The following is an 11,126-nucleotide window of genomic DNA, read 5'->3' on the forward strand; positions in this document are numbered from 1 at the left end:
AAAGCAAGGCAGTAGGGAAGGAAGAAAGGTGGCGACATAGGGAGAGTTTGGAGGCTAGGGTTTTCAACCTAAAACTTGATACAATGTAAGATTGGATACTCTCACCACAAATTGTGTGTGAGGTAGACAATATTATTTATAATAATAAAGGTACAGAATATGCTAAGAATATTCTGAGACATATTACAAAATAAGCAAATAATAAATAAAGAAAATATCTCGTAGGATATTATGTCTAGTTATCTCTAACAGTGAAGAATGTGCATTCATTGAAAGGATCTAAATGAATGACCAATACAGCACTACTGTGCATCTTATATACAGAGAGTTAATCAACTAACTAAAAGCTCACTAAAAATATAACTAACTAATTAGCTAACTGAAACTGAACCTAAACAAATGGAGAAAACTGTTACAATCGTAAATTAACTTATTTCAGCTAGTTCACTAAGTTAAGTTCTGAAATCTAAGCTATGTTCTGAAACTCCTCCTCAAGATGGGAAGTATATATCTTTAACTCCCAGCTTGAACAACAAATACTTGAATAGAGTGTGTGTGGAAGGGCTTTGGTTAGTGGATCTACGAGTTGGTATTCTGATTTCAAATAGATTAGCTTCAGAAATCCAGCATGAACATATTCCCTGCCTAATGAAGTGGCAGTCTATGTTCACATATTTAGACCTTTATGAGAAGGAGGATTTGTGGCAAGTGGCATGGCTCGCTTGTTATCTGAAAATATTTTCACTGATGTGACTGGAATTTCAAAAACTTGTAGCAGTTGCTTGAGGCAAAGAACCTCACTGGTGGCACAAGCTAGTGCCTACAATACCCTCTTTAACACTATCTTTTCAAGACTCTCTTATTGATTGGTTGAAATTCATGCAAGGTCCCCTAAAAATATGACATTATGACCTCCACTTTCAATTTAATGGGACGCACATGAATTTAATCAATCAATGAGAAAATGTTGGAAAAAGAAAGTTAAAGAGTGTGTTGCTAGTACTTCTCATGCCTGGTATTCAGCCTCCTATGTTGTGGATTGAGATTGTTGGCTGCATTTTTAACTTCCAATGAATCAATGTATTTCTCAGAAAAATACAGAGACATGTGTTTGATCACCCAAAAACAACACACGATCTCAAATTTGCATATGTAAAGGCACTTAACTGAAGTCTTGAAGTTGCTGAAAAAAATTCCTTGGCCAGGTGCCCCTTTGAGATACTGTAAGAGATGATGAATTGTGTGGGCATAAACTGACTAGTTTATTGACTGCAAAAGTAATAACTGGCCTAGAAATACTAAGGTACAAGAATCACTACAAAGAAGATCGTAAAGGTTTTGATTGCAAATTACGACGATTTTAACCCCATATTTTATATTTACAGCATTTTTTATTACCGCTGTAATTGTGTGCGCACGCCATTTAATATATTGATCCCTGAAAGTTGACTTAAGGTCGAGCCTTTAGTGACCAAGACATAGTTGTGTTGGCGCCAAGTGAGCGTCCACCTTGAGGCTCTCCCTTATAGCGAACCCTCATATGCATGGCGAGCTGGTTTCTTGTTTAGGGCTTCCATCCCGTTACGGTGACCCAAGTCTTGTTGACAGTAAGTTAGGGCTCTTAGACCATTATCGTATGATTCCCAAGAATCCAGTTAGGGATTAGGTACAAACACATATGTATATTATGGTTAAATAAATTGCGAGTAGTAAGGTACGGGTAAGAACATACAGGTTCCTAGAAGATATGGGGACGAATATTCAAGTTGCTACCTAGTGCACGCGGGTTTGAGGACGGGTACATGTAATTTTTGAAATCGCGGGCATGGGAATTGGTACTATAGTACTTTACCGAGACCGTATTCATTTCCATCCCTAATCAATTACGAAAATATCTTTGACAAAAATAAATTTCATCATTTCACAACACATTAAAAAGTTTCCTGTCGAGCATTTTACCCAAAAAATAAAAAACAAGCATGCAAGAAAACACATGATTTATAACAACAAAAGAGAAAATTGTCCATTAATATGAATTTGGAAAAACTCAATCAAATAGCAGGGAGATTCTTGGTTGCTCCGCTCTATGAATTATCCCAATGTGACAATAGGGTCCTTCTTCTCAACGCCCATCTAGAGACGATTGTCCCAGCCACATCATTGGTCTGAATAAAGTCACGCCATCCTCATGATATGTAAGCAAACATCAACCTTGCTTTTGTGTCAGTGCATATCACAATAAAACAGTCTGCTAAGTTCATCTCTCAAAATGCAATGATCTAGCTTGTGTGGAAGAATGATTTGTCTCACCAAAGTAATGGGTATGGTCTGGATGTAAGACCAAGATTTGGTTATGTGTACATCTCTAGGTTTTGAGAATAACATGTATATATTTTGAGTATTAACTTTGGTACTCTAACGTTTGTCTTTTGTGTATTTCACAAACAGGTTCTAATTCTGATTGAAAGAGGTTTCTCATCAGAAGTCAAAGACCAAAGCGTTGACCATCAAACCGCTTATGCAATCACTATGTTCTATTGAACAGTAGAAGCAATTGTGCAAGGTCCAGAGGCAGAAGACTTGAAGACTCTGAAGTCCCAGCGAAGTTGGCTCTGAAGACCAAGTGGCTCAGACTCTGAAGGACAGATGTTCAAATTAACGGTCCAGACTCAGAGGCTACGAAGGTCAGAGGAACCAAGCTTACCTCTGACTCTGATCTCTGCTTCACAAGTCTCGATATGAAGCGTCGCCAGATCAAGAGTCAACTAGGCTAAGGCACACGTCGCTATCAAAGTACAAAAGCAATTGTACTATTCCTGACGGCCTTACCTAATTCCTCAGCCATAGCAGAAGCAGGAATTTCTAGATCTGCCCTCCAACGGTTGCATGCTTACAACAGCTACAAACCCTATCCTTGGAGTATACAAAGGACTGAAAACCGAAGAAAGAGACTAAGAAACTTTGTGCATTTTCAAGTGATACATTTAAATACTCTTAGCAATATTTCTTCTCCGTTCTTATTGTGTTTACTCTTGCTTATTTCAGAAGCACTTCTTTGTAAACCAAATTTCTTTCAAACAGTTGTTTGTAATTCCTTAAGGGACCAAGTCTGGTCAGATGCTTGAGAAGACTAGGAGAGTGAATCTTAGTGTTTGCTAGTTCATTGTATTGTTAGTCACTGAGTAGGTTGCTAGTGCAGTTGTAACAAACATTGAATAGTGGATTACCTTCATTCTAAGAAGGAAGAAATCACCTTAACAGGTGGACTGGACTAGCTTAAGGGATTTATCAAGTGAAACAGGATAAAATACTTGTGTGCTCTTCTTTATGTCTTCATCTTTAGCACCTTGTGTTCTTGTGTCCGAAAAGGTTTCTTTAAATCTTAAGGGGAAAGCTTTTGTGTTTTAAAAACCCTATTCGAACCCCCCTTTCTAGTTTTTTTCATACCTTCAATTGGTATCAAAGCTCAAGTTCTGATTTCCACACTTAACAGTGTTCAGTAGATCCGGGCCGGTGTGAAAAACTGTTATGGCGACCACCAGTGATGCTCAAAAGGACCACTACAGTGCAAAGCCTCCAGTCTTTGATGGAGAAAAGTTTAAGTACTGGAAAGACAGAATAGAAAGTTTCTTTCTGGGCTTCGATGCAGATCTCTAGGATATTGTTGTGGATGGCTACACGCGTCCAGTTGATGCCAGTGGCGAGAAGATCCCAAGAGATGAGATGACTGCTGAGCAGAAGAAAAAATACAAGGATCATCACAGAGCGAGAACCATTCTTCTCAACGCTATCTGCTATGAAGAGTATGAGAAGATTACTGATCGTGATTCTGCTAAGTCAATCTTTGATTCTCTAAAGATAACTCATGAAGGAAACAAGGAAGTAAAGGAATCAAAGGCGTTGTCTTTGATCAAGAAGTATGAAGCCTTTCAGATGGAGCCTGATGAGTCCATCAATGATATGTTCTCTAGATTTTAGTTGATTATGGCTGGAATAAGAGTTCTCAACAAAGGCTATACCACAGCTGATCATGTCAAGAGGATCTTGAGAGGTCTTCCTGAAAGTTGGATACCTTTGATAACTTCTTTGAAGTTCTCTAGAGACATTGACAAGTTGAGTTTGGAGGAACTCATTGCTATGCTGAAAAGTCATGAGCTAGACCGTGCAGAACATCGAGCTCACAACAAAAAGTCCATAGCCTTGAAATCCAAATCTGAAAAGGCTAAAGCTCTTCAAGCTGAGGAAGTGTCTGAAGATTCTTCTGAAGACTCTGATGAAGATGAGCTATCGCTGATTTCCAAAAGGCTAAGTCACATCTGGAAGCATAGGAAGAACAGGTTCAAAGGTTCAAGAAAGTCCAGAGGCAAGCGTGAATCTTCATCCAGTCAGAAGAAGTCCTCATCAAAGGAAGTCACCTGTTTCGAATGCAAAGAATCTGGCCACTACAAGAGTGACTGTCCAAGGCTGAAGAAGGACAAGAAGCCCAAGAAGCACTACAAAAAGAAAGGCCTCATGGTCACTTTTGATGCTTCAGACTCATATGAAGTTGACTCTGATGGAGAAGTCGTTGAAGGACTTATGGCCATTGTCAACGATAAGGAAGTTGAGTCTAAAGCTGAGGCTGTACCTGAACCAGTGTCAGAGATTGAGTCTGACTCTGATGATGAAAATGAGGTATTCTCATCCTTTTCTACTTCTGAGCTTAAAATTTCTTTATCTGAAATGATTAGTAAATCTGACTCTCTTTTAACCAAACATAAGAAGCTGAAAAGGGATTTTAGTGCTGCATCTGATATATCTGTCATGCATGAGAAAACCATTTCAGAGTTGAAAGATAACAATTTCTCTTTAGCTAACTCAAACTTTGTGCTGAAAAATCAAGTTTCCAAGTTAGAAGAAATGATTGCTTCTGATGCCTCTGATGTTAAGAATGAATCAAAATATGTGAAGTCCTTTCAGAGATTCCTAGCTAAAAGCGTAGATAGAAGCCTGATGGCCTCGATGATCTATGGCGTTAGCAGAAATGGGATGTGTGGCATTGGCTATTCTAGACCTAGTAGAAAAAAGCCTCCTATGCCAAAGGCAAAACCCTTGTATGAACATTTTGTACCTTCTGGTACCATAATTCCTGAACCAACACCTTCTAAAGTTCCTGCATTATCTAAAAAGAAAGAAAAGCCCTCTTTAGCAAAATATCATGCACAAATTCCTATGCATTACCTTGTTGAGAGACCCAAGGTTGTCAGAACCTCTGGAGTAACTAACAAGAAAGGACCCAGAAGATGGGTACCTAAGGAAAAGATTATCTATGTTGCAGATATCCTTGATCGCTCCACTGAAACACCAGTCATGGTATCTAGACAGTGGATGCTCGCGTCACATGACGGGAGAAAGACGTATGTTCCAAGACCTAAAACTTAAACCTGGAGGTGAAGTTGGTTTTGGAGGCAACGAGAAGGGTAAGATTGTTGGCTCTAGTACTATTGGTATTGGTAAGAGTCCATGCATTGATAATGTTCTGTTGGTAGATGGCTTGATGCATAACTTATTGTCAATAAGTCAATTAGCTGACAAGGGTTATGACATTATTTTCAATCAAAAGTCTTGCAGGGCTTTAAGTCAGGTTGATGGCTCTGTTCTGTTTAACAGCAAGAGGCGGAACAACATCTATAAGATCAGATTATCTGAGTTGGAAACTCAGAAGGTGAAGTGCCTTCTTTCTAGGAAGTAATCTGATATCATGGGCAAGTAAGAGGCAGTCTACTATAGCCTTATCCACTACATAGGCAGAATACATATCAGCTGCTATATGTAGCACTCAGATGCTCTGGATGAAACATCAGCTGGAGGATTACCAGATCCTTGAGAGAAATATCCCCATCTACTGCGATAATACTGTAACTATTTCTCTCAGTAAGAATCCTATTCTTCATTCCAGAGCCAAACACATTGAGGTAAAGTATCAAATCATTAGAGATTATGTTCAGAAGGGCGTACTTCAGTTGAAGTTTGTCGATACTGGCCATCAATGGGCATATATCTTTACAAAGCCCTTAGCTGAAGATAGATTTAAATTTATTCTGAAAAATCTAAATATGGACTTATGTCCGGTATGAAGATGGATCAGAACCTCTTACTATGATGCCTCTGACTTTATCAGAGTTTGTATAGTTCAGATGGTAACTTTATCAGATGCGTGCACCCATTGGTGTTTCCTCTGAGACAAGACAACAAACGTGTGTCTGTTATTTCTGATGCCTCGTTCCTTGTGCCTCTCGAGACTTTCTGCTGTAATGATTACATTTACTTGGTTCTCCACCGCATGTTATGTGCCTTTATTATGTGTTATTAAACTATTAATTTCTAACCGTTGATTTTTAACCTTTTACTTGTGATTTACCAACTACTCAACGGTTACTCTCAAAATCACTATACTCACACGTTCTCTCACACACGTTCTCCACTTCACTCACTTTCTCTTTCTAATAGCTTTCAAAAAAAACTCTATCTTCTCTCTCTTGTTTCTTTCATCTTTTTAACCTAAGCCTTCAAACCGCCAAATGGAAAGAATTGATGAACAAGCCGCTCTAGATTTCTTTGAAGAACACACAGCCAAAGAGAAAGCAGAAAAGGAAATGGCAGATTCTGCTGGAGGAAGCAGATTTCCTAACATGGTTGTGGGTCAGATTAATGGGAAAGGAGGGTCTTCTCGTCGGAATCAAGAACCTCTCAGTGTTGAAACAATTGATGCTGGGAAACCTATTCCCATAGCTCAACAAAAATGTGCAGTTACCTGCAATTTCGCTCCAGAAGATCTCAAAGTTCTCTGTGAATCAAGGCCTGACTTCGAGAATATGGCTAGAAATGGGTTGGATCTTCATCCCTCTTTACAAGCTCAAGGATGGGAAACTTACTTCAACAGGCTTTCAGGTCCTATCTATGATAAGCTTGTTAAGGAATTCTAGAAGCATGCTGATTGTGATGAACACCAAGTTGTTTCTCATGTTTTGGGAAGGAAGATCATCGTCACTGTTCGTTCTATTGCTCTTCTTTTGGGTGCTGAGACTCTTAAGGGCTATCGGTTTCAGGCTGGCGATTCAAAATCAAAGAAAGCAAAGGAGCAGATCAACTTGGGATTTTCTGACACATGGAAACCTGGAAAAATTGATGTCAAAGCAAATGATCTTATTCCTGAATTGAGAGTCTGACACAAGATCATCCTGAACTGCTTCAATCCCAGACCTCCTGGCAGTTCTGCAGACTACATCAATCTCAATCAGAAAGTCATGCTCTTTTTCATCAAGACAAAGAAGAAGATTTTCCTTCCATTCTTTTTGTTCACCTATCTGAAGGAGTGTATCAAGAAGTCTAGAACAACTTCTGGCGTGACCAAGAACACCATCAAGTATATTCCGTTTGGAAGACTTCTTTCAGACATCTTCACTGAAAGCAAACTGATTGATGCCTTGATTGAAGCTGAATGTACTGAAGATCTTACCGTTCTTGCTGGAGAACCTCTTAACTCCAACACTTTGAAAAGAATGGGTCTGACCGGAAAGGACTTTGTTGCTGCTTCTTCCTCTGATTCAGATGACATCATCAGGAGAAGAGTTCCCATTGAAGACTATCCAATCCAGAGCAAGGCAGATCCTCCTGAAGTTATCTTGAATTACATTGACATTATGAGGCGTGATGGTTATGAAATTGATGTTGATGCTTACTTCAGGAACCTTCCTGATGATCCTGTCTATGATGCTCCTAGAAGGAAAGCCAAGAGGAAAAATGAAGATGCTGATGCTGAAAGCACTGACTCTGAGGATAAGAATGATAAGCCTCCTCCTCCAAAGAAGAAGAAGACAGTGAAGATTGTTGTTAAGGAACCTCTGAAGGAACTTCACCAGGAACCGCAGCAAGTACCTCCACAAGAATCTGCAAAAGCCAGAGTCATCAGATCCTCTGCTAATCATGTTCGCACACTGGTATGTCCTTCATCTGATGATGATTCTATTGATGCAACTGCTTCTTCTTCTACTCCTCCCAAAAAGCTATCTCCTCTCTCACCTAAGTACACTTCCATCTTGAAACCAAACACTCTCATTACCACAAACACCACCACCACTTTTGCCTCACCTCCAAAAGCTCCTAAACTCCAACCTTCCATCCAAGATAACCCCATCTGGCAAAGGATTCAAGGTCCTCAACCCTCTGAACCTTCCAAAATCATCTTTTTACCAGATAAATCGCAATCCTCTGACTTTGACTCCCATATCACCCCTTTTCCAAATGCCATCAACATTTCTCCACCTTCTCACAACTCTGAGAAAGAACGCCAATTCATTGACATTGCTAATAGCAAAACTTCTGAAATGATTATTGATGTTCATGATGCTTCTAGTCCTGCCCCCTCTGAACCTCCTTCTCCTTCATTCACTCTTCGAGCAGATCAGACTCTATCTCTTGTGCCTCTTGAGCCCATTCCCATAAATGTGGTTCCTCCCAATCCAGAGGCCACCAAGAATCGCAAAGACACACTCTCTGATTTCTCTCTAGTGAATTCTCAGGATTTTGAGTTTGCAAATCCTGAAGCTGATCCATCTGCTCATAATCCTGTTCAGACCACTTCTGAACAGATGATTCTGGATCATGCTACCACTCATGTAGCCTCTAATACTCAAGCTACCTCTAAAGCACACAACTGCAACCTTGTTCATCCCTCTTCACCGCAAAATAACCTTCAGATTATTCCCTATAATCATCCTGAACCAGATACCCTTCTGGAGTGCATCAATATTTTCAATGATCAAGCAACCACATGGCTACACAACTTGTATGCCTTATCTGAAGTCAGTGAACAGCCTCAGGACATCGATGATCAATGGGAATCTTTACTCCATTGGATACAAGGGCAAACAGATGAAATGATGGCCTTCTTTGTTGAGGAAAATGAAGCAAGTGTTAAGGCTGCTCAGGCAAGGCTGGACCACAGAAAATTTCTGGCAAGAAAACAACAAGCTCTTCATGAGATGCAACTGCGTAATGATTTGTGGCACTCTATGGAGGAAGCCAGAATCAGAAGAGAACAAGAAGAAGCTGAAAGGAAAAGACTGGAAGCTGAAAGGATTGAGGCTGCCAGAATTGAAGCTGAGCGTCTAGAAGCACTTGAAAAAGCAGTTAAGTTGGAAGCTGAAGCTGCGGCTCTGAAAGCTAAAGCTCTTGCTTCTGCATCTGATGCTGCCTTAGCTTCATCCTCCGCACAAGCTGCACCTGGCTCTGACACCCCTCATGCCTCTGATCAAGCTGCCACAACTCCAGCTGATATGGCAGCGATCCAATCTACACTTGATCTCTTTCAGAGTCTCTTAGAGGCAGAACGAAAGGAAAATTATGAATCAAGGCATAAGTCTCGTATTTTGAGTACCGGGTCAAAACTTGAGAAGCATGCGGCATCTATATACACCAGAAATATTTTTGCTAAATTTAAAGGTGAGCTAGAGAAAATCAACCGATTCACTAGACATAAGATTAGAAGAGATGGGCCTAAATATGTGTATCAGGTGTCCAATTGCTATGATGCTCGAGATACTTTCATTGTTGATATAGACTTAGACTCACAGATTGCTAAATGTGGCTGTGAACTATATGAATTTATGGGGATATTGTGCCGACACATACTAGTAATTTTCCAAGCAAAGGGAGTTGTTCAGATTCCTAGTCATTTTATTATGGAACGATGGACTAAGGATGCTAACAGAGGTCTTGAAGACACTTATAATGATAATGATTTGGGTGAAAAATCTGATACATTAAAGATTTTAAGAAGGGTGCATGTGCAACGAGAAGCAAGTTTTTTAGCTGATCTAGCAGAAGAGTCTGAGGAAGCATACAATTTCATTATTTCAGAAATGAAGCAAACTCATAAGTCAGCTGCTGCAATGAAAACAAGTGAAGGAGTAGCACTTTTGGAGTCAAGCGAGAAGAATGTAAATCAAGTTTGCTCATCTGAGCAAGTGAGTGAACCACCACAACTGACTATTGGAAACCCGCATGTATCACAAACAAAGGGGAGAAAGAAGGATGGAGGAAAAATGACTCAAAATGGCAGATTTAAGAGTGGACTTGAAGTGTCACTTAATAAATCAGTTGTCAAAAGGAAAGCATGTCATGAATGCGGGGAGCACGGTCACAATAGCAGAACTTGCAAGAAAATAAATCAAAATGATTAATGGATACATGTAAGTATTCTCACTTTTAAATATTTTCCCTTAACTTATAGTTAAACTTACAGTTATCATAACAAACTAATATTGCATTTGTGACTATGCAGAACTGTTGTGATCAATTGCCCCTATTCTGTTTATTCCCTTGAGTTGGCAGATTTGATGAAGGTAGCTGACTGTAATTTGTGCTGTCTCGTGGCAAATGGTCTTGGATGTTGGAGGATTTTGGCTATCTGTTTTGTCTTTGACAGACAAGTAAAAACCAGCAAGTTTCTTTTTTGGCAAAACCTTGCAACGAGAAGTGCTGCGTGGATCTGTTTAGTTGGCTCTTAGTGAGCATTTGAAGTGTAGTGTGCTGTTTTTTGTGCTCTCTTTCAGAGGGATTAGAATTATGTATTAGGCTTCACTCTGTAGCAGTTAATTATGTTACTATGTTAGAATTATGGCAAATTGCAATGAATTATTAGCAGGCTGTGTTCCTTATCTTGTAAACTCTTACTATATCGTGTTTGTCAGTTTGGTACTTTTCTTTTGGCAAGTGGTAATGAACATGCTGTTTTGGCTATTTTAGTACTAGTAACTTGTACAATTGTTCAATCAAATGACAATTAAAGAAATAGTTGTCGTATAATATTAATAATGTAAAAATCTCTTACAATGCAAAAAATAAAACAGATTCAATTTGTTTATGAACTAATTCTCTAGCTAAATACAAAAATAGTAGCAAAATACAAAAGTGTTGCTGTCATTAGCTTTCACAATGCAGTACTGTTTCACACATCTAAGTACATAAGCATTGAATTTCTTATGGTCTCTTAATGTCAGTTTGTTGTCTTGATGGAAGTTCTACTCTTTCCTTGCTGGTTCTTCAAGTGGGATTTACTTATTTTGTAATTGATAGCAGCAAAT

General features: G+C 39.3%; 1 protein-coding gene across 1 annotated transcript; it reads left to right on the forward strand.

Annotated features, from left to right (window-relative positions):
- Positions 1-9,630: 9,630 nt before the first annotated feature.
- On the forward strand, positions 9,631-10,223 carry LOC130735239 (protein FAR1-RELATED SEQUENCE 3-like). The gene has a single exon (XM_057587314.1). It carries the CDS (start codon positions 9,648-9,650, stop codon positions 10,221-10,223), a length of 576 nt encoding a protein of 191 aa, XP_057443297.1. The 5' UTR covers positions 9,631-9,647.
- Positions 10,224-11,126: the final 903 nt, after the last annotated feature.

The sequence above is a fragment of the Lotus japonicus genome, chromosome 2, assembly GCF_012489685.1.
Source record: "Lotus japonicus ecotype B-129 chromosome 2, LjGifu_v1.2".
In the NCBI taxonomy this organism is placed as follows: domain Eukaryota; kingdom Viridiplantae; phylum Streptophyta; class Magnoliopsida; order Fabales; family Fabaceae; genus Lotus; species Lotus japonicus.

Coding starts and splice junctions, on each gene's coding strand:
- LOC130735239 (XM_057587314.1), top strand. CDS start 9,648: ATGGGGATATTGTGCCGACACATACTAGTAATTTTCCAAGCAAAGGGA.